Genomic DNA, 26,220 nt, shown 5'->3' on the forward strand with positions numbered 1-26,220 from the left:
GAAAGGGACGGCAGCCTCTCGGCTTCCATCCTGCTCCGCCCCTGCTGGCCCTTGCGGGACTTGGGGGCACCCAGGAGAATGCTGGCCCTTTAATCCTCTGCTCCCCACCCCGCGCGCCTTTCATCTCCCCACCTGCGCCACTTCCGACAGCTGGCAGCTGCGGGGAGCCCCGGGGGGGCGGCAGGTACCGGGGTGGCGGTGAGGCCGGGGGCGGGTGACGGAACAGCTGGGACCCCCCCTCACCCCCCCAGGAGCTGGCAGCGGGACTGCTGGGCGCCCAGAGCGCGGGTTAATCATTAACCCTCGGTTCCCCGGGTCCCCCGCAGGCTGGAGCTGCTCCGCGCCCTGCCTTCCCAGGTAACGGACCAGAAAGACCATCTCGCCCCCCCCTTCCCTCCATCCACGCCTCGCCACCTGTCCGCGGGGCGCGAGCCCCAGACTCGGCCTCGCGCCCCCTGCAGGTCTGTGTGCTTGTGCCTGAGCTGGAGTCTCCCTGGTGGGGGCCCGGGGAGGGCGCCCTGGACTCCCCGCGTACCCCTTCACAGAGCACACCCCCCCAGGGCACCATGCCCGGCCTGTACTGCCCCTCCAGCTGGACCCCGCTGCCCCTCACGGACTCCTGGGTCCGGGCCTGCGCCAACGGACCCTGCCTCAGCCTGCGGGCCCGGCTCACCTACCACAACCCGCAGCCGCAGCCGGTGGACGGTGAGACCCGGCCCCGACCCCGGGCGGCGGTGGGGGCAGGCGCCCAGCGAGGTCCGACGCCCGCCTGTGCGTCCCCCACCCGCACCCCAGGGGTCTTCGTGTACCCGCTGGCGGAGGCCGAAGTGGTATCTGACTTCGAGGCGGAGGCTGCCGGGCGGCGCGTTTCCTTCCAGCTGCAGAGCAGGCGCCGCTCGCAATCCGCTTGCTGCCTGGCGCTGGGCCCCGGCCTAGGGGCCTCCACGCCCCGCCGCTGCGCGCAGGGTGAGTCCCGGAGACCCCACCCCGCTCCCTGAAAGCCAGCCGCTCTCCCTCCTGTTCCTGCATTTGCTCTGCGTCCCACCGCTCCCCAGGCCCCTCCAGCCGCTGATCTTTTTTTTCATTCATTGCTTCATCCCTTTATTCAACAGTCGTGCCGGGCATGGTGTGTGCCAGGTGCTGAGGGAGTGTGACTCAGGCTGACCTGAGGTGTTTGCAGCCAGGGAGAGAAACACAGCAGGCCTCCTGTCTGTCTCCCCTGTGGAGCTTAAGCTCCTGAGCCCAAGACAGGGTTTTAGTCTTCCAAGTACTAGCATCCCACACAGAACATGGCACCAAGGGGTGAGGAAGTGGAAGCTAACATCTGTGCTAGATTTTGTGGCCTGCATTTCATTCTTTCATTTATTTGTTTGTGCACTCATTTGATATCCTGAGCATGGAATTTACCATTCAAGGAGGAGGACAGGATACGGTGATGTCGAGAGTTGACATAAGCCCAGCAGGTGGAGGCAGGAGTGAGCTCTAGGCTGAGGCCCCAGGAATGTTCCAGAAGGAATTGGAGCCAGCATTTGACTGAAAGGGAGGGTAGGATGTGGTGAAGTCGAGAGGAAGAGTAAAGTTTACTCCAGGTAGAGGCAATGATGTAAATAAAGGTTTGAAAGTAAGTTATCCTGGGGTGGTGGCCATAAAATACCTCCTGTTTATAGTAGTTTTTTAGTTGACAAAGCCCAGTCACTGGTATGACATCATTTGAATCCAGAGAGGTATGTAATACAAGTGTCAATCTCCTTCCCTCTTTTATAAGTGATAAAAATAATAACAACAGTTTCCTACGGGTTGGATGCTCTGCGTACATTATCTCATTTATCCCTCACCACACTCTTTGAGACACAGTTATTACGACCTACATTGTGCGCACAACAAAGCTGAGGCCCTCAAAACAAGAGAGTCGCCAACGGACAGACCTGGCCGTCACGAGCAAGACTCAGAACCTGACCTGTGTTCTCTGCACTGCGTCAGGCTGTCCCCAGACCTCATACCTTTCCTTCCGTCTTTTTCCTCTTTTCATTTAGTCAGCATGTATTTCTCAAAAGAATGAATACACAATTATTGTGAGGAAGTGAGGTGAAGTAGGGCTGGGCTCAGCCCCTTCAGAGCCTTGACTGCAACTGTGCACACTGGTTGCTTTTCCTTTAACAGCGGTGGTGGCCCCTAGGACTCCAGCAGTCACCTCCAAGTCTATGATCTAAGTAGACAAACACAGCTTTATATCCTCTCGGCAGCTTCTAAACAGATTATTGCTCCTAAATGTCTCTTGTGTAGAAAATTCTGGAGCCACTCCTAGTGGCAGTGGGAACCCTGACTATTCCTCTGTGAGCAGGGCGAGCACCAGGCCATGAGAGATGTTAGTCCACAAGGGGGTGTCCTCCAAGGGAGGAAGATGACGCCCGGGTTGAATGAGCACAGACAGGCAGGGGAAGAGCAGGAAGGGGTATGGATCCTTCAGGATCTTGGGGCAGTGTGGATGAGGACAAGTCCCTTTCTCCTCCTCACCCCTCGGCTAGCAGGGAGGTGATGCTCCCTTTCCTGATGACAGCCAGATCCTTCCGCTATCAGCCTGCCTCTTTTTCTTTCATTCATCTCATGCCGCCATCCTGCATCACCAATGTATTAGCTCAGTGTTTCCACCACCACGCAGAGTCCGCCTTGCTCAGGCTCCCTTGACTCAGTGCCTACTCCCGCCCCATCCTCCCTATCTCCTCTGCTTCCTGCCCCTTCTGACCTCTTTTCTCACTCATCGTAGGTCATCTTGTCTTGGATCTGGCCCAGGCCCGGTCCACGTTGGTGCTGCCCACAGGCCTCATTGCAGCGGCCGGCACCATGACGGTGACCCTGCGCAGCAGCCGGGAGATGCCCTCAAGGCCTAATGGGGTGCTGTGCATGGCTTTGCCCTCTGTGCTCACACCCCTGGCCTCACCAGGCCCACCGGGGCCCCCTAGGCCTCCGGGGCTCTGTGACGACAGGTTGGGCCTATGGTGATTCTCTTCGTCCCTCCCTCGGCTTCTCTGGGTCTAGTGCGGGTGAGGGGGCTTTTGGCGGGGTGCCCCAGGGGATGGGCAAGGTGGGGATGGGCTGTGGCCAGTGAGCCAGAGGGCCTAGGGGCCTTGGCCATGGCCAGTGACCCCCTCATATCCCTTCCAGCCCCACCAGCTGCTTCGGGGTGGGCAGCCCTCTGGAGGAAGGGCAGGCCTGGGAGGAGCCAGCTGCCCCTTGGGATGTGTTCTCAGGCCCTGCCCGCTGCCCTGCCCCATACACCTTCTCCTTCGAGATGCTGGTGACTGGGCCATGCCTGCTGGCAGGTGGGTCCTCCCTCCAGTACCGCTGACTGAGAAATAATTCAAGGCTAGGGATGGGAGGAGCACAGCCTAAGAAGAAGACAGGGATCCAAGCCCTAGGAACCCCCAGTATCAGAGTAGGAGCATCCCCTGGCCACTTCTACCTAACAACCCCCCAACTCCTAGTTTTGTTGCAATTTGTTTATATCCTACTCCACTCACCAAGTGAAAGAGAGTTGCCTGCAATGAAACCAACTCAAGTGATGAAGTAGAATTTCCTTATTTGGGAGGCGGGAGGAGGGTGCTAAACCAGCAGTTGGTTTGACACGTAACACTTTGACCAGCCAGGAAGAGAGCCGGGACTCTGCCCCCTGGCCCAGGACCCCCATCCTTTGCCCTTCTATCCTGTAGATCAGGCTCTGAGAGCTGAACGCAATCAGTCAAGACACTTGCCTATGCCACTGTCTTCTGGGAAGGTGATGTTTATACTCTGAGTACGGGCTTGGGATGGGGTGATCATCACCCCTCCCTGCATCTATGTCCCTCAGGCCTGGAGAGCCCCTCTCATGCCCTGCGGGCAGATGCCCCTCCTCATGCCAACTCTGCAGCCACGATTTGTGTCACGCTGGCGGAGGGCCATCCCTGTGACCGGGCCTTGGAGATCCTGCTATACCCCAGTGGTGAGGAACTGGGATACATGGTGGGCCAGCTCTGACCTGCTTCAGGACCAATGGGTAGCGTTTTTCAAGTAGAGATTTCTGGACCCCAAGCCAGATATACCAAGTTATCTGTGAGGGTGCGCCAAGTGGTCCTCCCAGGAGATGGGGCTGAGTATTTGGGGTCCAGAGTTGAGACTTCCTTATCAGAACTGTGTCCCCTCCTACTCAGAACCCCACAAGCCACACCTGATGTTGGAAGCCGGCAGCCTGAGCGCCGCAGAATATGAGGCCCGGGTGCGGGCCCGCCGGGATTTCCAGAGACTACAGCGAAGGGACAGTGATGGGGACCAACAGGTATGGTTGCCTGGGATCCTGGCCCAACCCTGGGCCCCACTGCTGGCTGCACTTGTGCATGAGGAACAGGCAAACAAGCTCATGCTGGCATAGTTCGTGTTATCAACAGGCCTCTCAGTAGCTGCCCCAGCATCCTGGAGGGTTGATGAGTATTGTCACAGGAGGGCCTACGCAAGTCTCCCTGGGATGAGTCTCAGCAGAGGGGGGGCAAGTCTGAGATAGCAGAGGACAGCCACCTGTCTCTACCCTTGCCTTTATTCAAATGACTACAAAGAGTTTCCCCGTCTGGGTAGAGTTGATAGAAAATTCCCTGGGCTGGGTCCTGCCTGGGTTGAAGTTGCACTAAGCCTGACCCAGGTTGATGGGGACTCTCATGCTCAGGTATGGTTCCTGCAGCGACGCTTCCACAAGGATATCCTGCTGAACCCTGTGCTGGTGTTGAGCTTCTGTCCAGATCTGAGCTCCAAGCCTGGGCACTTGGGCACAGCTACACGGGAGCTCCTTTTCCTGATGGATGGCAGCAGCATGGCATACAAGGCCTGTGGGGGCACTGTGTGGGCAGGCCTGGGGTTGGGTGGGCCAGTAGACCTGGAGGTAGCCTCTCGAAGAAACAATACTTGGACGGACACACACACACACACACACACACACACCCCTCTTTCTCTCACACACCTGTATGTCTCTCCCAGATTCCAAGACCCTCTCATACATATAGTTGCATTCAGACACGCCTGACTCCCAACCCATGCCACATGTACCTCCAGAGTCACCTGTACATAGGTCTCTCCCACACACTCAGTCTCCCTCACACTCCCAGGATCTCATTCATAGTCTCACGCACACAGGGCCTTTCCCGGATTACTTCATCCAGCCTTTATTTCACATGGGTCTGGAAGAAGTAGGTAATCTGCACTCTACCAGGGTCAGTGGAGCCTGCCTCATACTACCCTCTCTGGCCTTCCCCAGGATGCCATTGTTTTGGCTGTGAAGTCCCTCCCGCCCCAGACGCTCATCAATCTGGCCACATTTGGTACTTCGGTGCAGCCTCTCTTCCCAGAAAGCCGGCCTTGCAGTGATGTGAGTGTGAGGTCCAGAGCTTTGGGACCTTCGTGAAGATATTTTGACCCAGCACAGCCTAGCCTCTGCCTTCTCTCTCCAGGACAATGTGCAGCTGATCTGTGAGAGCATTGAGATTCTGCAGGCCGTGGGGGTCCCGGATGTGCTGGCTGCATTGGACTGGGCCATGGCGCAGCCCCAGCACAAGGCCCACCCTCGACAGTTATTCCTGCTCACTGCTGCCTCTCCCGTAGCCGCTGCTACACACCAAACCCTGGAGCTCATGAGGTGGCACAGAGGGGCGGCTAGGTATGGGGCAGGGATAGGCAGGTGCCTGAGAGTGACAGCTTCTCACCCCCAAAAGGCTCCAGCAGTTTATAGCTGCTTCCTTTTACTCCTCAGATGCTTCTCCTTTGGGCTGGGGCCTGCCTGCCACCAGCTGCTCCAGGGTCTGTCCACCCTCAGCAGGGGCCAGGCCTACTTTCTGAAGCCTGGGGAGAGGCTGCAGCCCATGGTGAGCTTAAGCCTGCGCCCTGTTCCTTACTCCTGGAAGTCCTTTCCCAAGTGACACTGAGTTTGAAACAGAAACCAATTAAGTCATAAGGTTTCATGGCACCCTGACCAGGACTTCTGCCCCATTCCAATCCCACCCTCCCTTTGAGATGCCAGCCAGGGGAGGAGCTATGGTATAGCTACGGGATCCCTCAGGAGACCAAATGTGCCAGGGACACGCCTCTGACTGCCCTCAAATCCTATTCTCAGTTTTGTTCTGGTACTGAGGACACATCCATATCCTCAAAAAAGTCTTGCCTATCTGCTTGGCGCACTTCAGGCCCTAAGACTGAGCACCCAGCCACCTTGCTTATACCTACCCCCATTCCCTTCCCTGCCCCTAGCCTGGGGACTGGACAGATGGCTCCAGGGGAAGGGCGGCTTTCCCACTGTCGTCAGTGTGGCACCTCTTTCTCGCCCATGCTCTCTCCCTGGCCACTCCTCCCAGCTGGTGCAGGCGCTGCGGAAGGCACTGGAGCCCGCTTTGAGTGACATCTCTGTGGACTGGTTTGTGCCCGACGCAGTGGAGGCACTACTGACCCCCAGGGAGATCCCAGCGCTCTATCCGGGGGACCAGCTGCTCGGTTACTGCTCACTCTTCAGAGTGGATGGCTTCCGGTCCCGCCCCCTGGGGGTAGGTCTGGGCTGGGGTGCAGGAGGTGGGCCTGGGATAGCTGAAGCCCCTGCATCTCCTCAAAATCCTTCCTTCACTTTCCATGCCAAGCTCTCGTACCTTCTAGGCCCCCCCGGACATCACAGAGCCCCCGCCCCCAAGGTGACTGCATCCTAGGAAGACCCCCTATGAGAGCCTCCACTGAGGTATCCTGTAAAGTGTTGCCCTTGGCTTTGACCAAAGATCACTAAAGCACACGGGCACAGGAAACAGCTCCAGCATTAGCGCTGAGATTTTTGTTCACACTTCCTCTTTACATTATACCGTGTCCTACAGAAAGCACCGTCAGATTATTTCCTGTAACGTTCAGGGACAGGTGGAGCATGGTATAGAAAAAAATCTCATTACTCTCCATTCCCCTCCCTGCAAAAATCTCAGATCCCAATTCTGCCATTACTAGTCATTTGATTTGGGACAAGCCACTTAATCTCTCTGAGCCCACTTCTTCATGCTTTCTCCCACAGCATTGTTGATAGTAGAGGTCAAACCGTGCACGCTCTTGGTGGGATATTTGACTTCTGGTAGTTTGAGAGATGATAGTTCTTTTTGTTGTGAAGTTTTCTCTCTCTAGATGAACGATGCATGCTTCCTCCTTTCTGATTATGAGCGCTATAATGGCCTGTCTGCCTTTGTGCCTGGCTGCCAAGAAGCTTAGCCACAGCTGCTCTATTAACCCTATGGTAACACACCCATTCCTTCTCCTGGAGTACTGGTCTTTCATTTCTGGTTTATTAAGGGTGTTGCTGTTGGCGGTGAGTCACCTTAAATCTTTGTTGAAAAGAGGAAGTATATCACTACAATTCATTATTCCCCAATGCTATCTATCCCTCTCTAGGGCCAAGAGCCTGGCTGGCAGAGCTTGGGCGGCTCTGTGTTCCCATCCCCAGAGGAGGCGCCATCTGCCACCAGCCCTGGCACTGAGCCCACTGGCACCTCAGCACCCCCAGAAGTAGGCACTGTATCAGCAGAGCTGTCCAGTCCATGGGCTGCTGGGGACTCAGAGCGGAGTGAGTACCTGGGTATATGCGTGTGGCTGTTGGAGGAGAGAGCACTCGGAGAGCCCAGGGCTGGGTCTATTCTCCTGCCTCCCATCAGGTGCTGATGCTCTGACAGACCCAGTCACAGATCCTGGACCCAACCCCTCCTCTGATACAGCCATATGGCGCCGCATCTTCCAGTCCTCATACATCCGAGAGCAGTATGTGCTCACCCACTGCTCTGCCAGCCCCGAACCAGGCCCAGGCTCCACGGGCAGTGGCGAGTCCCTTGGCTCCCAGGGCCCTGGCTCTCCCGAAGGGAGTGCTCTTCCGGATCCCCCTTCTCAGCAGGGCTGCCGCAGCCTGGCCTGGGGAGAACCTGCAGGCTTCCGCTCCTGCCCCCTCCCTCCACCCCCACTGGCTCCAATCAAGGTGAGATTCAGTTCACAAATATATAGCAGATATCTAGCAAACATTTCTTGACTGTCTGCTGTATTCCACAATGGTGCAGTGATTACTATCAAGTTTAGCTGAAGAGATGGTACATCTATATTGATGACGCCAGGCAAAATACAGAGGAGCACAGGCACATGTTTAATGGGGGCTCAGAGTCAGATAAACCCTGTCTCAGGGAGTCAGATCAGAAAAGGAAGCACACCACACCTAGAAGAGTTAAGAAGTTAGCCAAGTGAAAAGAGCCAAGACATGAACAAAACCAGAGAAAAGCAAATGGAAAATAAGGCATGGAATAAGGAGACACTGGGGAGGGGTCCAGAGGCCCTTCATCCAGGGGTTCAGACAAAGGGGCATCTGGTGAGTGGTGTATGTGGGGAAAGAATCTCTGTTACCCTTAACCCGTGGACCCCACTTCTCACATGCAGCCTGGGGCCTTGAGTGCTGAGGTTCTGGGCCGACGACGAAGAGTAGCTCTCGCTGGTCGAAGCCTCTCATCACCCCCAGGCCAAGTGAACCCAGTCTCTGGTGGCCCTCGGCACCCCTCTCTGGGCACAGCACCAGATGGATCAGGCCCCGAGTCAGGGCAGCAGCTGGGACAAGGCCTGGACGACTCAAGTAAGGGTTGGCTGGGAAGCTTGTTTCTGACACCAAGGAGACCTTGGGGAGGTGGCGTCCAGGGTACCACATGACCCCTGTTCTTCTTTTCTCTCCATAGCAAACCTGCTCTCCCCAGCACCCATGGACTGGGACATGTTGATGGAGCCATCCTTCTTGTTCACAGCTGTGCCCCCCAATGGGGAGTCAGCCCCTCCAGCAGTGCCACCACCACCCCAGGCTCCACGCTGTCATGTGGTTATCCGGGCCTTGTGTGGGGAGCAACCTATGAGTTGGGAGGTGGGTGTTGGGCTAGAGCCACTATGGGAGTCTAAGGATGATGGCTCACAGCCACTGTCACCCCTTGAGAGAGAAGGCTCTTGGGACCAAGCATTCCACCGACTGACAGCGGCCTCTGTGGTCCGGGACAATGAGCATCTGGCTCTCCGAGGCGGGGTTGAGACCAGGGCTGACCGAGGTAAGTTGGTGGTAGCCCTAGTACGGGCCCAAGGAGCCTGTTCAGGGCAGGCTGGTAGAGATGTAAGTCTGTGCATCCAATCACTCTTTATACCTGGCTGTGCTCATGAACAGTATGCGGTAGTTCACTCACACTGGCAAGGAAGAAACGTAGGCAGCACAATGGGGGGAACAGGATAATAAAAAGAAACAGAATGAGGTTATATTAAAGATGCACAATAGGAGGTTATGTGTCCTTACAAGCACGGGACCCAAAATAGGTAAATTTCCGAACAGCCAACAAGAAGGTAACGTGATCTTGTAATGATTCACAGTGGCCACAACAAAAACAAATCTTTCGTTCAGGAAGACTATTGACTCAAATAGTTAAAATCTCAGTTCTACGTCACTTAAAGTGCTTAATAGTCATAGTGACTAGAGGCTACCATGTTGGATCATGCTATAGAACACATCTATCTTTGCAGAAAATTCTGTTGGACAGAGCTAAAATGAGTGGATGAAAAAGGCACCACAGCTGATGCTTCCTCTGGTGGTGTCCAAAGTGTTGAATTTCTGGATGGTCAGGGGTCTAGCCCTGCTAGGAACTGAGGGTTCAGCCTAACCATTTGTCAAAGTTGGGGAGTCTGAGCCGTCCCTGGCCCTGAGAAGGAACTTCACTCTTCTCAAAGTGGACAGAAGGAGATGCTATGGGGAACAGTGAGACTTTTTCCTATTAAAACCCTATGTAACGAGTGGCTAGTGAGAGCGCACCCCCTCCTTGGTTTCACAGGCCATGCCCGGAGGTCCTGGCTCCGAGCCCTTCAGACAAGCAAAGTCAGCTCAGCCCCCTCCTGCTTCACCTGCCCTGTAGCTGTTGACGCTACTACTAGAGAGGTCCTGCCCTTTGCCCTGCAGGTGCGGAGCTCAGGTAGGGTCCCAGCCTGGTGACCTCAGGTGCTGACACTCACCTTATGGCCACCTTCTGGGACAAACCTCACCTCTATTCTCCTATACCCTTGCAGAGCCAGCGGAGCCCCCAGGCACTCCTCTTGCCTCGCAGGGCCTACTAGATGCAGCTTCTCGGCCCACAGCTGTCCACTCTAAAGGTAATGCTTAAATGTGGGGAAGGGTGTGGGAGCAATCCCTTAGAGACCAGCACTGGCAATGACTGGCTCTATTACAGGACTTCAGGGAGGTTCTTTAGCAGGTGGCCAGGACCAGGACCAGAACGACAGCTCCACGCCTGCTTTGGGGGACCCTACAGACCCCACTGGAGGTCCTCATCATCTGCCCATGCAGCCTTCTGCTAGGCTCAGCCTGGGTCGTTGGAAGGCCAGGGGCCCAAACAGCCGCAAACTCTGTAGCCCCAGCCAGAGCCAGACCAGTGACCATGACTACCTGCCCTTGGTGAGGACTCGGGAGGTGGAGGGTGGCATTGCCAGAGCTAGAGCACTCTCAGCTCACTTCTCCCCCCACCTCCTCTCTCCTCAGGTGCGGCTGCAGGAGGCACCTGGCTCCTTCCGCCTTGATGCACCCTTCAGCTCTGCAGTGCACATCCCACAGGAGCGCCTGTGCCGTGCTTCACCCTTCGCCGTGCACCGCGCCAGCCTCAGCCCCACCTCAGCCTCATCTCCCTGGGCACTTCTGGGCCCCAGTATTGGCCAGGGCGACAGTGCCACAGCCTCCTGCAGCCCATCCCCCAGCTCAGGCTCTGAGGGTCCAGGCCAGGTGGACAGTGGGCGGGGCTCAGACACTGAGGCCTCAGAGGGGGCAGAGGGATTAGGCGGCGCAGACCTGCGGAGCCGGACCTGGGCTACAGCGGTGGCGCTAGCTTGGCTGGAGCACCGCTGTGCTGCTGCCTTTGGCGAGTGGGAACTGGCAGCAGCCAAGGCTGACTGTTGGCTACGGGCCCAACACCTACCTGATGGCCTCGACCTGGTTGCCCTCAAGGCTGCGGCACGGGGTCTCTTCTTGCTGCTGCGCCACTGGGACCAGAACCTGCAGCTACACTTGCTGTGCTACAGTCCAGCAAATGTGTGAGGACACAGCATGCTGCTTGGGATGATCTCCCCTTTCCCTCCAACACACTCACGTCACTGCCACCCCGGGTCGGTCTTGGTGCTGGGAAGGGGTAGATTGGTGCCAGCCTGCCCACTTCCCCCACCTACCCACTGCTTCTCATTCCCCCTTCCCCAATCCTTTTCACCCCACAGAAAGTGCCTGCCTGTGCTCTCTCCGCTCCTCCCACCCCAGGCCCCGGCCCTCTGAGCTCTGTGCAGTGCAGTGGATGGGGAGAGAGCCACAGTTTCCAAACCCTATGCAATAAAGTGCCTCTTAGTACTGTCTGAATGAATTCTTTATCTGCCATGTGCATGTCCCTCACAGCTTCGTCCAGGCACTTCCATGTCGGCTCACGGAAGTGGACTTGGTAAGGTTTATTAGGAAGAGCACAGAGTCCATCCCCATCCAGGGTCCTAAGAATGGACCGGAGGGGAAGAGGTGGTTCTCAGTGGGCCTTCTTGCTGTGCCGGATGCTCTTGGGGAAAGGCTGGGGGGCCAGCCAAAGCTGCAGCAGAATGACAGCATGACACACATGCAGGGCCGCAGAGCTGCAGGATGTAGATGGGTATGTGTTCCACGAGAGCTCAATGAGCCCCAGCACCAGCAACCTAGAGATGAGAAATAAGCTCTAAGTTATCCAGTGTCTATGCCTGTAGCCTTTCAGCTCACCCCACACTCCTCCATGGTCAGTCTCGGGCTGAGGATCTCCCTTCCCACTCCCCCAGGTTGTCCCAGCCAGTACCTGAGCAGATGTGTGAGCCAGCGTGCAGGCGTGGCCCACAGGAGGTAGGGCAGTGTGTGGAAATACCAGACGTAGAACTGGTAGTGGAGGGAGCGGCTGAAGCAGATGCCAATGAAGTTAGAGGTGAAGAGGGTAGAAACTATCTGTATGCAGTGGTCAAGGCCAAGGGCAGGAGCAGGAGGGGTAGGAATTGGGGTGGTAGTGGGTGGCGAGGGGGAAGGTAGGGTGAGAGGGAGGTTCCAAAGCAAAGGGGCAAAAGTTTTGTGGTTGGAATATCCCCCGCTCTTCCATTCCCAGATGCATACATTTGGGCAAGTTTTTTAACTTCTCTGGAACATTTCCTTAAGCTAGTATGAAGACAGCAATAACTTGCAGTCATAAGGCCTAATGAATTTTAACCTATTATTTACTAGCTGAGTGACTTTGGTAAATTCCTTAACCTCTTAAAACCCTAAAATTTGACAGCTATAAAATGATGATAATAAAAATACCGATCTCAGGGTCTCTTGTTTGGAATATACATTAATCTCTTAGGAAAGCACTAGGCAGAGGGTGAGCACTCACAATGGTTTCTCAGCCATATTTAGAATTAAGTATAAAATATGCTTCAACATGTAAAGTGCTCAGCACAGTATTTGGTGCAGAGCAGGAGCTCTAGGAATGGGCCCTTTAGCTCTAAGTGAGGTCTCTTCCTTCTCCCTCCCCCAGGTCATCAGCCACCCAAGACTAGCTGACAAGGACCCCATCTACATTTGGGGAGGGCAAGACTTACCTTCCCATGATTTAAAGGATATGATTGGGTTTGAGGGGCTGGGGTGGAACCTTCCTTTTGGAGGGCTCCTTCAGCAGCGACAGGATACTTTCCCCTGTCCTGGGGAGAAGCCATTCAGACATTTATCAAGCTCCTGTCACGAGCCAAGCTCTAGACTCATCCCCATGAGCCCAACATCTCCCCCAAATAGTCCCTAAGGCCTTGGCCTTTCAGTCTGTCCCCAACTAGGCCCAAGGCACTGCTCCCCTTTCTCACCGGTGCCACCTGCAAAGGGCAAAGAGTAAGAGCAAGGTGAGGTGGGCAGCCAATAGTGCCAGGTGGAAGGCTCGATTCAGGAAGAGGGCCTCAGGGAGGAAGCGCCAGTTTACTGTCCACCGGAAGAGAAACTGGCGTCCAAGGTCAAAGGAGCGGGATAGGTAGCCAACAGGATTCTTCAACAGGAAGGGCAGTCCCAGAACCACCTGAGGATGGGTATAATGTTAGCAGAGCTGCTCAGGCTCACTCCCAATCTTCATGCTAATCACTGAGGAGAATGGAAACAGGGTACAGTCTCAAAGGTTCCCTAATCCCTACCAGGAATAACAGAAAGGCCAGTAGTTCCCCGCCTCCCCAAGCCAGAGGTGAGGGCCAAAGAAATTGAGGAGGCAGTAGTAACAGTGCTTTAACTCTGGATTCACCAAGTCACAAATGGGCAGAGCTAGAAGGGCCCTCAGAAACTATCTAGTTCGACACATTTATTTTACAGCTAAATACACCAACGCCCAGAAGTAATGACTGCCCACCGCATAATCAACTCTGAAATCCTGTCACTTGACTTTGAGAAAGTCTGAAGGATGGAAGGGAGTCAGACTTGCATACCCTTCATTAGAAAGGGAAAGACTAAGGAAGGGGCCTCCTCCCAGGTGGTGCAGCGGGTTGAGCGCAGCACTGTGAAGCTGTCCGCAGCCTCTGCAGCAGCACGGGTTCAATTCCTGGCCGGCCAGGGAGATTCCCACATGGCACGGCAGACCTCTCCTGCCTCGCCCGCTGCTCCCCTCAACAGTGTTTTTGGTTCATCTACCTGTTCTACTCCCCGCTCTGTCTCTGGTGAATACTCTCACCCTCCCCCGCCTCTGGCCTATACCCCAGTTTTTGTGTAAATAAAAATAAAAAATCTTAAAAAAAAAAAAAAAAAAAGATTAAGGGAAAGGTACCTGGAGAACAGCACAGATGCCCAGCTTAGGGAGGGCCCCACGGAGGCCAAATTGTACCAGGAGAAGGAAGAGTAACCCAGGGGCGAAAAGTAGCACATTCATCTTCACAGAAACTGCCAGGCTGGGGTGGGTAGGGGAAAGAAGGATGGATATCAGCTCTAGGGCCAACCCTACACTGCTCCCCATTACCATAGCAACCCCTCCCTTCCCCCACCAACAAACTCCAGGATGGGGCCCACACTCAGACCTGGGAGTGGGAGGGTATGGCAGCCTGGAAGGAGCCTGGAGGTAGGGAGACGATACCTGGTATCTGTGCCCAGACTGAGTGAACAAATATGTATTTGTAAGGCCCACTCCAGCAACAGATGCTGTCTGGAGGGAAGACAGGAGGGGACGAGGGAGAGGGTGCTGGGACAGTCTTTCTATAGATCCTGGACTTGTCTAGTGGGCCTCTCACTTGCCCACATTGTCTGGCCACTCCCTCAGTCCCTCCCCTGCATAAAGTGAGGAGACTGATGGAAATACGGAAATGTGAGAGAGGGGACCAGAAGGGAGGGGTATTGACCTGAAACAGCAGCAGCCCCAGCTCCAGCGCTTTGCTAGCAGGAGGTTGATACTGAGGAAGAGCAGCGCCATGGCCACTGGGTCATTGAAGAGCCGCAGCACAAAGATGGAGTGGACACGGTAAGAGGCACAGCACATGAAGAAAAAGACGAAGGGAGGTACCTGAGAGGTGGGCATAGTGGGGAACAAGGTCAGCTCACCAACCGTGAGCCATCCCCACTCCCTAAGCCTCCCAGGTTGAGGAGGACACCCTCCCTCTTGGTGTCGTGGTAGTATGGTCTCACCTTGCAGGTCTGGTGGTAGATCAAGAAGACAAGCAGCAAGGTGGCCAGGTAGAGCACAGCAAAGATGTGCTGGGCCATGCGAATGTCAGTGCCTCGCCCAGTGGCATAATATAGCCCCATAAAGATGTACACAAAGCCAGCTGGATACCTGGAAGATGACAGGGAGCGGGTTGGGGTCAAGCCAACCAGCCTGGTATCCAGCCTTCCCCTTGTGGAACTTCTTATCCCCACTTACACAAGAGGTCCGGTGTCACCCTGCAACTGAGTATAATCGTAGGTGCCATTAATGACGCCCTCTACCTCAGCCATGTAGGCTTTCCAGTCAATCTCTGTATCTGGAAAAGAACAGGGTGGTGTGGTTACTTGCAAGTTCTGAACTTTTCTGCCACTCGCTGTATCTCCAGTTCATCAAAGCACAATGAGTTTCAGCTCATTCCCAGTACTTCTATCGAAAGCCCTTATCTAACTGCCTATTTGACATCCTTTGGATAAACCCCAGAATCTCAACTCCTCATGTCTTCATTTGAACTCATGAGCTTCCACTCTAAATCTGCTCCTTTCTCTGGGTTCCATTAACGGCAACATCAACATCCTAGTTGCCCAGGTCACAAACCTAAGTAACATCTTTGAGACTTCCTTCTCTCTCGTTTCCAATTCCCATTCACCAATTCTTGCCAATTCTTCATCCTAAATATCTCTATCTTATCCTTCTCTGCTATTACATACTCAAATTTGGGCTTAACGTATTCTTTAATCTCAATGATAAAAAAGCTTACTAATTAGACCCCCAGCTTCCACTTTTACCCTTCTAAGGTAGTTGCCGCCCTGCAATCAGAGAGTTCCCCCTATAATAGAAATCATGTAAGGTTTTTCTGTTTAAAACTCTTCAATGAGGGCCTCCTTGGTGGCGCAGGAGGTTGAGCGCTGTGCGGTGAAGCTGTCCGTAGCCTCCGCAGTGCCGGTTCAATCCCCGCCAGCTGTGGAGCAACCCACATGGCGGGGCAGACCTCTCCTGTCTCACCCACTGCTCCCCTCAGTCAGTCACTCTGCCTGTTCTGTTCTCGGCTGTCTCTGGCGAATCCTCTCACCCTCCCCTGCATCTGGCCTGTACCCAGGTTCTTGTATAAATAAATAAATATTTAAAAAAAAAAACTCTCTTCAATGATTTCTAAGACTCTTTAAGATAAACTCTATTATTTTCATTTTTAGAAGAGAAACCTATGAATTAATGAGGTTGATGACTAGCTTGAGATCAGTGAGCTAGGAAGGGTAGGGTAGAGACTGGAAGTCATGAAGTCCTAAATTCTTAACCACCATGCTAACCACCTCCTTAACAAGGCTTCCAGATCCATGCATGACCTGGTCTCAAATTCTGCAATTTCATCTCTCAGTACCACTTTCTTTGATTTCTGTGTTCCGGCTCTAAAAAACTTTTTCGTTCCTCAAAGAAACTAGACTCTTTTGATACATGATCCTCTCTGAGTGTTCTTCACCTTCTCCCTCTTTCCTCAACTAGTTAGCTCTTACTTTTCAAAGGGGACACTAGGAAGCCTTCCCTGACTCCTTAAGCCTGGTGGAAGTGCCCTCCTTAAGTCTGGCTTGTGTACCCTTATAGCACCCTGTCTTATTACCAACCTGGTGAATCTGATACATTGAAACTTCCTGCTACCTTATCAGATCCAAATAGGACATACGCCTATCTTTTTCCACCACTGTATCCCTAGTACCTAGCATATAATAAGCTAAGCTTGCTCCTTTTCTCTCATATAAACACACACACACACACACACACACACTGTTCAAGAAAGCCCTGTCTACATTCAGCCTGGAAAGTAACTGCCAACAGCGCCAAAAGAATTCAAGCGGTCACAACAATGCCACTTCCGAACTGAGACCCAGCAGGCGAAGTATTGTGTCAAAGCCACAGAGACAAGCTGCTAAGGCAATACATTAGCTTCTACCCAGGTCAGGTGACTTCCAGGTTGCTTCACCTTAGCCTGGCAAGCTGTACCTTCACAGCTGAGGGTCAATCTCCACGGTCCTCCCTTCCATCATGGGGGGGAGGGGAGGTAAAAGGATTAAAATCGAGCTTGGTTTTCTCTGGGAGCAGGCTTGGGGTCTGGGTAAAAGACATGGGTCTGCAATTGATGACTGAGTAGATCTGGGATCTGGGCTTGAACTCCGAAACTGGGTCCCAGTTGGGTTAGGGTTTCGGGTTCCCCTCCCTCCCCTCCCCTCCCCCTCGGCGCACTCACATGCCACCCTGTGAATGACCCAGAAGGTGATGCCCACCTCCGCCAGGCAGAGGCAGGCGGCCACCAGCAGAGTGTAACGCGGCTCCAGCAGCAGTAGGCGCCGCTCTTGCCAGGCGCGCCGTAGCCATTGTCCGCACAGTCCAGCCGCCCCGGCTACTGGACCTGCCCGGCCGCGCTTCCGCGGCCCCGCCGCCATCTTGACGGTGCGCCGCTCTTGCGGGCCCCCGCCCCGGAAGCTTGACCTGTCTGCACTTAGGTTCCGCTCGGTGCACCGGCGCCCCAACCCACTCGCTGAGCGCCGACCGGAATTGCCAGCCTTATTTACTCTTCTACACCTATCTCCCGGGATGGACTGCACCCTTCGTACAAACAGAAAATAGTTTTAGCTTCTCAATGCATACAGTACATACAACGGGCACATGGGCTCTAAGGTGGCTCGAACGTTTACGAAGCGACATTGCTGCCCGCGCCCTGTCCTCTCGCCCAGTATCACACTTCGTCTCTGTTGGCAATGTCTGTGTTCATGCCAGTCTCTCCTGGAAAGCTAGGCTTTCCTTTCCGCCTCCCCTCAGAGCCTTCCAGCTGCTCAAAACTGGAAATAAGTCTTTCATGGCTCTTCAGGCTTCCCAGCAGGAGAAGCCGGCCAAACTGAAAATAGGAGGGGGCACTGTTGAGCCCGAGTGTATCAGATTCCAAGAATGTGACTTAGGAGTGAGTGGGCAGCACAGCGGGAAGACTCCGGGTCTAGACAATGTAGTTTTCCCAGTCGGAGTGTTCTTGAAGGAGCGCTCAGCAGAGGACGGAAGTTCCACGTGTTTCTATTGAGCAACTGCAGGTGGGGGGCGGGGACTCCAAGGCCACGCCCCCTCCTGCATCCCGCGCTCCCGATTGGCTCTTTAGGGCGCCGCGCCGGGACCGCGGGCGCGGGCCGGCTGCCCCTGCAGGCCCTGCAGCTGCAAGCATGGCCTCTCCCGGGGCCCCCGCCCGCCCGCCGGAGCTGCCGGAGAAGAACTGCGGGTACCGCGAGGTACAGTACTGGGACCGGCGCTACCAGGGCGCGGCCGACTCTGCCCCCTACGAGTGGTTCGGAAACTTCTCCTCCTTCCGCGCTCTCCTAGAGCCGGAGCTGCGGCCCGAGGACCGGATCCTCGTGCTCGGTGGGTATCCCGGAGCTGCTCGGGCCGGGGGAGCTGGCCCGGTCAACTCCGTCCCGGCCTGATTCTGTGCAGTTTTCGTGCCTGCCTGCCCCTCTCAGAGGACGCCCGAGTCGGGAGACGAGATGGGTGCTTTCGGAATCTCCGCAGTGTTTAGCCTGGGCGACAGAGCCAAGACATGCTTATCTCGGGGGCTAAGAATCCCTTGGAAAACGACGGTCTCTGTGAGTCTGAGTGTGGTGGGGGGTCCAGGAGCGCGTTCCGGACCCTCAGGAGGCAGCCTGGAGCACTGGAGAGCTCACAGGACCTCACTCAAGTCCCAACTCCAGCTGGCTGTAGACTGGCTTCTAGAAGTGGGACTGCCGGCCCAAGTCGGATAGGCAGGTGCAGGCACCTCAAACGCAATACTGGCGTTTTTCTGTTCGCGCCCATGGGCTCCTCCAGTCACTGTCACCTAGAGTGTCTTACCTACCTTTCTCCCAGCCCTAACTCAAACTTGGGCCAGCGTCCCCTGTGAGGGTGGGAACAGCGCCCTCTGAGGTCGGAGGAAATATTGCAGCCGAGGTTGATGCAGTTCCCCTCAGAAACTTGCAGGACATTAGGAGGTCCAGCTGCCCGCTCAGGGTTCTCTTCCACTGCCAGCTTTGGGGGCTAGAGTGAAGTTGCATTGAGCAGCCTGTTTCCTTACAACTAAAGGTTTTATATGGCCATTTGTACAAGCATGTATATGTTTTAAGTGAAATATTTCATGTACATGAGACATCTACAAAACAGTATTGTATGTAAGGTATACGTAATAAATTAATGTGTTTATACCCTATTCAGTTTGAGAAACAGAACATTTCAAGAACTGGAAAGGAAGTAGAACCTACAGCTTAAGAACCTGGAGTTTTGGAGGCAGCTAATTATATTGGGATCTTGGGTTATGTAATCTTTAACTGTGGAATCACAGACCAAATTATGGAATCTTAGCTGTGAAATCGTGGACAAAATACTTAAATTTCTGTGCCTCCATTTTCTCACTCTTATGAAAGTAATAGTACTTATTGGGCTTTTAAGATTATTAAATGAGTGTGAAAGTTACCTCGAACAATGCCTGGCAAAATAAAAAGCCCCATGAACACTCAAGGTTTTCTGTGTGTTTCCCAAATCCCTTTTCCCTAAATTAACTTTGCACAGTCTTGAATTTTGTGCTTTTCAGCCATTGCATTTATTTATAGATGTATCATAGATTTGCTTTTCAAGCTTTAGTGTGCATTAAAATCACTTGGAAAGCTGGACCCCACACTAATTCTAGGGATGGTTTTAATTCTAGGAATGGTCTATAATGGACCCTTGGAATCTTTAGTTTCAGCATGCTCACAGCTGATTCTCATGTTGGTGAGTAATACTGGCAAAGTAATACTGCCTTAAAATCTGCTTGACTGGGAGGTATTTTTTTTTTGGATAGAGGAGAGGAAAGTCTTAAAAATAAAAAAGGAAAACTTATGAGGCCGAACTCCCAAGATCTAATAATAGGACCCACAACTTGGGGAATACCCTATTGTTATATTCACCTCAACAAACATATGGAATACCAACCTAGTAGGTGCAAAGGAATGTGCATCTACTTAGGACTTTCCCTAGAGGTGGGAGATTAGTATCACAAGACTTAGGCTAGGTTAGTGGTCCTATTGATATAGCTAAAGGTGCAACATTACCACTGAAGGTGAGTGGGCCTCTTGAAAAACGGGAGACAGTTTAGCCTAGTGGTTTAAAAATGCTGACTGTGGCATGAGACAAAACTGTATCCAAGTGTTGGCTGTACCACTGATTGCGTGACCTAGGGAAAGTTTCTTATCTATCCTGAGCACAGACTCAATTTCCCCATCTAGAAAATTGTAATAATAGTATATTTTATGGTTACTGTGAAGATAAACAAGACAGTTCTTACAAAGTGCTTACTTATCATAGATCCAGTGTTCAATGACCATTATTGAACATGGTAATTATTGAAAACAGGAATCAGAGGCAGAACAGTCAACTTCAAGACTGTTCAGAGAATAGAGTATCCTGTATGAGGACTTATATATCTGGCCCCCATGGCTCAAACTTTGTCATGGCAGATGAATGCGTACGGCTGTCCCAGTTTTACTATCATTATACTTTAGTGATTCTTTCTCCTTGCTCCTGTGTCATCACCATGTGACATAGGGATCTTCTGATCACAATTTGACTTCAGTCTGTATTTCGTGTATAATAAGAAAGGACTGAGCAGAGAACTGACGGTCCATTCGCCATGATCACTGTTTTTCTCGTTATAAGTGAATTGACATTCTGGTTTACACCTCAGTCTTTTGGTATTGCGATAGCATCCCATGTAATGTATACTTGGATCTGACTCAATTTTCCAGGACTCTGCTTTCCTAGAGTCCCACCTAGAAAGGCAATGGCCTTCCCATCTTAGTGGCTAGCCCCAAATCTCTAAGGCATTGGGATCAGAAATCACTGCTTTGTAAGTATGACTGACCCTGTGGCCAGGTTTTTTTCCTCCCTTTATTTGTGGTAAAGTCCTCTTGGAATGTCCATTCTATACCACGGGAAACAAAAGGAGTAAATATAGATTTGTTCACAGTTGGGTAGTGCTCTGAAGGCATATGAGGTCAGGTAAGGGGATCAGAGATTTCAGCCTGAACTGAGTTAGGGTCTCTTGTTCAACCATCCTCACCCTCTATCCCACATAATGTATCTACCAGAGCTTGTTGTGACTCCAGTGTAGGGAAGCATGCATTGGGTTTTCCAGGTGAGATAGCTTCCTGAGCCCCCAGGGTCTACGGAGAAACTCAGGAAGGGGTAACAGAGGACCAGCTAACAGTCTTTAACCACCTTGCTCAGGTGCCAAACCCTACTAGATTAGGGATATCCCCAGAGCTGACCCGGTGATCCTCTTAGACAAATGGGGATTAAAGGCGATCAAATACCAAGAACCAGAGATCCCCCATGTGCTGTCATTTGGCCCCATTCTCAGGCTGAAACTGACCACAAGAGGGCCTGAAAGAGGCTAATAGATCTTCAGAGGAAGTCATTTCCACTGGGCTGTGGATCCACATCTGTTCCTCTAAGTTCTACCCCTGGTGACCCTGCTCTCTTTGGAACTGCTTTCCAGGCACTTCCCACCAGAGTGTTATGATGTTTCAACACTCCGGTTGTTATCAGCTTTCCTGAAACCCTTGATTGACCCACCCATCCTGTGTGCTCCTGCAGTCTTTCCCTATCAAAACACTCACCACATTATATGTCAATTGCCTAATTACACATCTGTTTTCCCATGGAAGCATGAACTCTTTGAGGGTGGAGGGACTCTTATTCACCAGCAGAACCTAATATGAGGTGCCCAATACATACATTAAGGAATTTCAAGGGATCTGCCCCACTATGTTTTCCCACCTAGTTTCCCCTTAACTTGTTAACTCTGCCTTGGAAACCAGAGTAGGCTAATAACCCTTAACACGGTCTTCCCAGGGCTGCTATTATCAGAGGTTCTCTGAGAGGTTAGGGATTAGGTATAATACTGTATTATCCTAGTAATAGCATTATGGACCTAATGATGTCGATATTATCCCCTTTCTGAGTTTGAGAAAACTGTGACTCGGATTGGAATGATTTACCTTTTGTGACTAGGGTAATCAGAACCCACATCTTTGAACTCCTGGATTTAGAGTTTCTGCAGCTATCCTCCAGGTGTTTTAGTTTTCAAATTTAGCACATCACATCCTGCATATAGGCTAGGTATTTTATCTTCATTCTTATGAATCAGAAATCCACATTCCTAGTATGAAAACAGCCTGACCTAGTTCACACAACTAGGAATGATAAAGCCCGGATATTTGCCCAGGTCTGTAGGCACATGCTCTTTTCTGTACCATGCTGCTTCTTAGTACCAGAAGGATCGGGCTGAGAGAAAATGGTCCAAGGGTGGATGTGTAATCAGGGAGGTGAAAACCCAAAGCTAACCTAGCCCTTTTGCCACCCACCCCTTCCCACCCTAGGCTGCGGGAATAGCGCCCTGAGCTATGAGCTGTTCCTTGGGGGCTTCCCTGACGTGACCAGTGTGGACTACTCATCAGTAGTGGTGGCCGCCATGCGGGCTCGGTATGCCCACGTGCCCAAGCTGCGCTGGGAGACCATGGATGTGCGGGCCCTGGGCTTTCCCAGTGGCTCCTTCGACGTGGTGCTCGAGAAGGGTACACTGGATGCCCTGTTGGCTGGAGAACAGGATCCCTGGACTGTGTCTGCTGAAGGTGTCCACACTGTGGACCAGGTGCTAAGTGAGGTGAGGGAGCAACAATAAAGGCAGGAAGACCAAGAGGTAGGAATTGAAGGGTTGAAATTTCAGAGAAGATTGGAAGAACCCAGAAACCAAAAGGAAGCATGGTTTGGAGCATGAGTGGGTCACCCTCAGGACTGGTTCCCTCAAAGAAGAGGCGATTAGAGTAGGTCATACATAACAGAAGGGGCTGGAGTGCCATAAGGGTGCGGTAGTAGCCCTGTTCCAGAGAACACAGAGTGGAAAGGTGAGCAGCTGATGGAAAGCAGTGCCCCCTGTACCTGCCATCACTCCCACGCTCCTACCTGTTTAGAATATAGCCCTAGTCCCACAGAATAGCCATGGGTAGAGTAGATTCACTCTTCTGCCATGAAAAGCCCTGAGCTACTAGATGTAGGGTAGTACCTGAGTGCACAGTGAGCTGAGGCTCACTGTGAGAGCATCTGGGGGCAATACTGACCTTTGAGAAGCTAAAGTTGGACACTTCACCAATGGCTTCTCTATCTGCCTTGCAGGTGAGCCGGGTGCTGGTCCCTGGGGGCCGTTTCATCTCACTGACTTCTGCTGCCCCCCACTTTCGGACCCGACACTATGCCCAAGCCTGTTATGGCTGGTCCCTGAAGCATGCAACATATGGCAGCGGTTTCCACTTCCATCTCTACCTCATGCACAAGGGCAAAGAACTCACTGGGGCCCAGCTTGCTCTTGGGGCCCAGCTCCTCTCACCCTCTAGATCTCCCACCTCACCTCACTTCCTCCAGGACTCAGATCATGAGGACTTCCTCAGTGCCATTCAGCTGTGAAACCAGAAGCATGGAGTCCTCCCTGCCCTTCTGCTCTGGACTCCTCAAGTAGTTGGAATTCCTGACTCACTGCTTAGGGTTTAGGCCCAAGGTGCTTACATCCCAGGGGATCATGCCTTAGATGGAGCAAGTGAGAGCAATCCCACATCAAACAATACAGCCCAGGTCAAACTCGAGTCCATATCCCAGGGTTTTGGGTTCTCAGATCTCCCTGGGGTCTCCCCAACTTCCTCTCCCACTGCACTGTTTCATCCTCTGGTGCAAAGCTCAGCAGAAGCCCTCTGCATGCCAGTCAGACTGGAAATCTGCACCCTTGGAGCCTGTTACTGACCACCATCCAACCTGCATTTAGCCACAGGTGGCTGTTTTTAGACTGATTGATGCTTCTGACCCTAACTCTAGCCCCAGCAATCTGTTCTGCTTAGGTTGTATATTTACCCAAGGAGGCCACATTGTGATGCTGTTCTCAGGCCAGGCTGGCTAGCCTGTGTTTACTTGGCAACCCTTCCCTGCCGGTAACATGCACCTGAGATTCCCAAGCACCTGCCCCCTTCCTCCCCAAAAGGAACTGGAGGCAGTTTGGTCTGACCCTGAGCAGACTAAAGCAGTGGCCACACACACACAGGGAGGTCTGTGTTTATTCACACACTCCTGGTACAGTGAAGATGAAGGAACATTTACAAAGGACACTCCTGGGCTGAGAACATCTCTGGGGCCACAGGTGTTGTCCAAAGGTTCAGAGCAGCCCCCATTCGGGGACCCAGGCGTCCAAGGTAAAATCAGACTTGGGCCCTGGGAAGGTGATACTTTGTTGTGGGGTGGGGGGCGAGGAGGGGCGGGGTCTGCCGGAGAGCTACCTGGGGTCAGGCCTGGGCAGACTGATCGTGTGGTTGGTTACCATGTGGGGCTTGTCCCATCCCAGACTCAACACAGTCCTATCTGCCAGGCGCAGAAGAGCGTGGTCGAGACCGTGGGGTTGGGGGTGGGGGGGCGGAACCATGAGGGGAGCCAGTAAACAAAGAGTCGGATATAAAAATACAAATGTGCTGAGGAAGTCCCTTAGAAAGAGGCTGAGGCTGGGGTCACATCAGACAGGGATGGGGGCGAGGAGCGGCCTGGAGGGCTGGGCTCAGGTGGGTGGGAAGCTCATGCAAATACGCAGCCTCACATCCCTGGCCGCGCGGTCCGACGCCGGCGGAGTCTGCAGACGAGACTGGCCGGAGAGGGGCGGGGCAGGGGAGCCGTGCGGGAGGGGGCGGGCCGGGCCGGGCCGGGGGCTGAGAGCCGCGGGTCTCTGTGTCCGTTCCGGTGCGCGGGGTGGGGCTGCGGCCCGAGGTTCTAAAGTGCATGAGCTCGGCGGCGGGCTCCGGGCTGGTCTGCGCCGCCGCTCCCGCCGCCGCCGTGGTGCTGAAGCGGACAGCTCCGGAGCGTCTGGCGGCGGCGGCAGCGACTCTGACCCCGAGGAGGCGCAGCCCGGCAGCCCCCGCCTGCGGGCGCCGGGGCCGGGGTCGGGGGCGCCGGCAGCCGCATCGCCGGCCCGCGCTCCTGGCCGCTGCGGGGCTGGGCGCGGAGCCCGCCGCCCGAGCCGGCGCGTCTACACTCCGGACGGCGGCTTCTCCCCCATCCCCTTCAGCACGTCGTCTATCCGGTCATCCTCGATCACCACTGCGCAGGGAGAAAGCGCGTCAGCCGCGCGGCCTCAGGGGGCGGCGGCGAAAATGGGCCCCGCGTCCTCGAGCCCGCTCGGTTCCTGCTCGCGACCCAGCGACGCCCCTGCCCCCGCCCGAGGGCTCCCCTCCGGAGCCGCCGTGCCCTTCCCGCCCGAACTCCCGGTGCCCATGCAGCCCCGCAGCCCCGCGCCCGCAGGGCCCCCTCCCCGCCCGGGAGGAACGCCCCCTCTCCCCAGGGCTCCGAGCCGCGCAGCCTCCCGCGTCCCGGCCCGCCGGCCACCCGAGCGCCTCTCCGCCCGCGCGGCCGGGGAATCCTGTGCTCACGGGCTCTTCTTCAACCCCCATTTCCACAGAGCCCCCTCCTCAAGCGGAATCTCCGTGGAGTCCAACCCTCTCCCCAACTTCACCCTCCTGCCACTCACACCCGCTTGACTCTAGCACCAGCAGAGCCCCCCCCCATGCACACAACCAGGACAGCCGAACCCTCGGGCCCCCTGCCCTCTTTTTAATCGGACGCCCTTCCCCGCCCGCAGGTCCTTCCGTAGCATCCACCGGCTCCCGGGCTGCTCCTGAGGAAGCGGCGCACCGCCCCGCGATCCTACTTCCAGGCTGCCCCAAATGCCCCGCCGGCCCCTCCCCCTCGCCCGGGGCCGGGGCTCCGCTTCCAGAGGCGGCGCGCGCGAATCCGGGGCACCGCGCCCCCGGGAGAGGGGGCGAGGAGGACGCCACGCCGCCGCAGGGACCCCCTCCCCTCCCTCCAGCCCCGGCGGCCACCGGCCGGCTGCGTCGGTCTGCGGCAAGAGCTGCGGGCGCTCGGCGGGGCGCTGCAGCCGGGGGGGCGCCCGGCGGAGGGTTTCTGGGTCAGGCGACGACTCCGGGCCCCGGCCGCGTACCTCTCTTGGCTCGGCCGATCTGGCCCAGCTTGGGGGGTCGCTTGGCCTGGTTACCCGTGAAGAAGGAGTTGGTGTCCTGCAGGCGGCAGCTGAAGGAGAGATCGGAGCCCTCGGGGTCGGCGCCGAAGCGGCCCATCTTGTCCTCCCCATAGGGCAGGATCTCGGACATGGCGGGCGCGGGGTGGGCGCGAGACTGCGGCGGGCGCGAGAGGCGGGCGGGCTGCCGGACCGGCCCTAGCTCAGCAGGGGAGCCGGCGGAAGGATGAAGTCATGCAGCATCCGGGGCTGCGGAGCCGAGCGGGGCCTCCTCCCCCGCGCCTCCGCCTCCCGGGCCGCTGGGCAGGCGGCGGCGCCGGCGGTGGCGGGGACCGGGCGGGGGCGGGCGCGGGGGGCGGGGGCGGCGGCCGCGAGAGCGGAATGACGATGAGCGCCCCACTGCCGCAGCGCGCG

The 26,220-nt window shown here is 54.8% G+C and overlaps 4 protein-coding genes across 6 annotated transcripts in view; 2 read left to right on the forward strand and 2 right to left on the reverse strand.

Annotated features, from left to right (window-relative positions):
* Nucleotides 1-566: 566 nt before the first annotated feature.
* Nucleotides 567-11,410, forward strand: VWA5B2 (von Willebrand factor A domain containing 5B2). The gene is made up of 19 exons (XM_037525198.2): nucleotides 567-705; nucleotides 796-966; nucleotides 2,765-2,984; nucleotides 3,163-3,320; nucleotides 3,845-3,976; nucleotides 4,185-4,309; nucleotides 4,691-4,846; nucleotides 5,276-5,386; nucleotides 5,469-5,674; nucleotides 5,768-5,879; nucleotides 6,366-6,551; nucleotides 7,426-7,597; nucleotides 7,686-7,999; nucleotides 8,449-8,638; nucleotides 8,739-9,095; nucleotides 9,864-10,001; nucleotides 10,096-10,179; nucleotides 10,257-10,480; nucleotides 10,565-11,410. The coding sequence occupies exons 1-19, from the start codon at nucleotides 567-569 to the stop codon at nucleotides 11,111-11,113; spliced, it is 3,744 nt and encodes a 1,247-aa protein (XP_037381095.1). The 3' UTR covers nucleotides 11,114-11,410.
* On the reverse strand, nucleotides 11,259-17,151 carry ALG3 (ALG3 alpha-1,3- mannosyltransferase). Of its 2 annotated transcripts, none has more exons than XM_054700412.1 (9): nucleotides 16,945-17,151; nucleotides 14,925-15,024; nucleotides 14,690-14,837; nucleotides 14,407-14,567; nucleotides 13,842-13,962; nucleotides 12,904-13,109; nucleotides 12,670-12,747; nucleotides 11,877-12,020; nucleotides 11,259-11,742 (listed from the first exon to the last, which is right to left on the reverse strand). In XM_054700412.1, the coding sequence occupies exons 1-9, from the start codon at nucleotides 17,138-17,140 to the stop codon at nucleotides 11,580-11,582; spliced, it is 1,317 nt and encodes a 438-aa protein (XP_054556387.1). In that variant the 5' UTR covers nucleotides 17,141-17,151; the 3' UTR covers nucleotides 11,259-11,579. The 2 variants fall into 2 exon arrangements, with proteins under 2 accessions (XP_054556387.1, XP_054556388.1); XM_054700413.1 differs by having other exon boundaries at nucleotides 11,260-11,742; nucleotides 16,982-17,151.
* Nucleotides 17,152-17,888: 737 nt separating this feature from the next.
* The window catches only part of ECE2 (endothelin converting enzyme 2), a 31,936-nt gene continuing 23,604 nt past the window's right edge, over nucleotides 17,889-26,220 (forward strand). The window contains exons 1-3 of one of the 2 annotated variants that reach the window (XM_037525200.2): nucleotides 17,889-18,101; nucleotides 22,127-22,410; nucleotides 22,920-23,380. In XM_037525200.2, the coding sequence (XP_037381097.1) occupies nucleotides 17,906-18,101; nucleotides 22,127-22,410; nucleotides 22,920-23,207 (768 nt within the window). In that variant the 5' untranslated portion in view covers nucleotides 17,889-17,905 and the 3' untranslated portion in view covers nucleotides 23,208-23,380. Of the gene's footprint in view, nucleotides 18,102-22,126; nucleotides 22,411-22,919; nucleotides 23,381-26,220 lie in introns of those variants that run through there. The other variant, XM_037525201.2, reaches the window with a different exon arrangement.
* On the reverse strand, nucleotides 23,532-26,189 carry CAMK2N2 (calcium/calmodulin dependent protein kinase II inhibitor 2). Its single transcript, XM_037525202.1, has 2 exons — nucleotides 25,771-26,189; nucleotides 23,532-24,872 (listed from the first exon to the last, which is right to left on the reverse strand). The coding sequence occupies exons 1-2, from the start codon at nucleotides 25,937-25,939 to the stop codon at nucleotides 24,802-24,804; spliced, it is 240 nt and encodes a 79-aa protein (XP_037381099.1). The 5' UTR covers nucleotides 25,940-26,189; the 3' UTR covers nucleotides 23,532-24,801.

This window comes from Talpa occidentalis, unplaced genomic scaffold (assembly GCF_014898055.3).
Source record: "Talpa occidentalis isolate TD23 unplaced genomic scaffold, MPIMG_talOcc4v2.1 talOcc4.4, whole genome shotgun sequence".
NCBI classification, from domain to species: domain Eukaryota; kingdom Metazoa; phylum Chordata; class Mammalia; order Eulipotyphla; family Talpidae; genus Talpa; species Talpa occidentalis.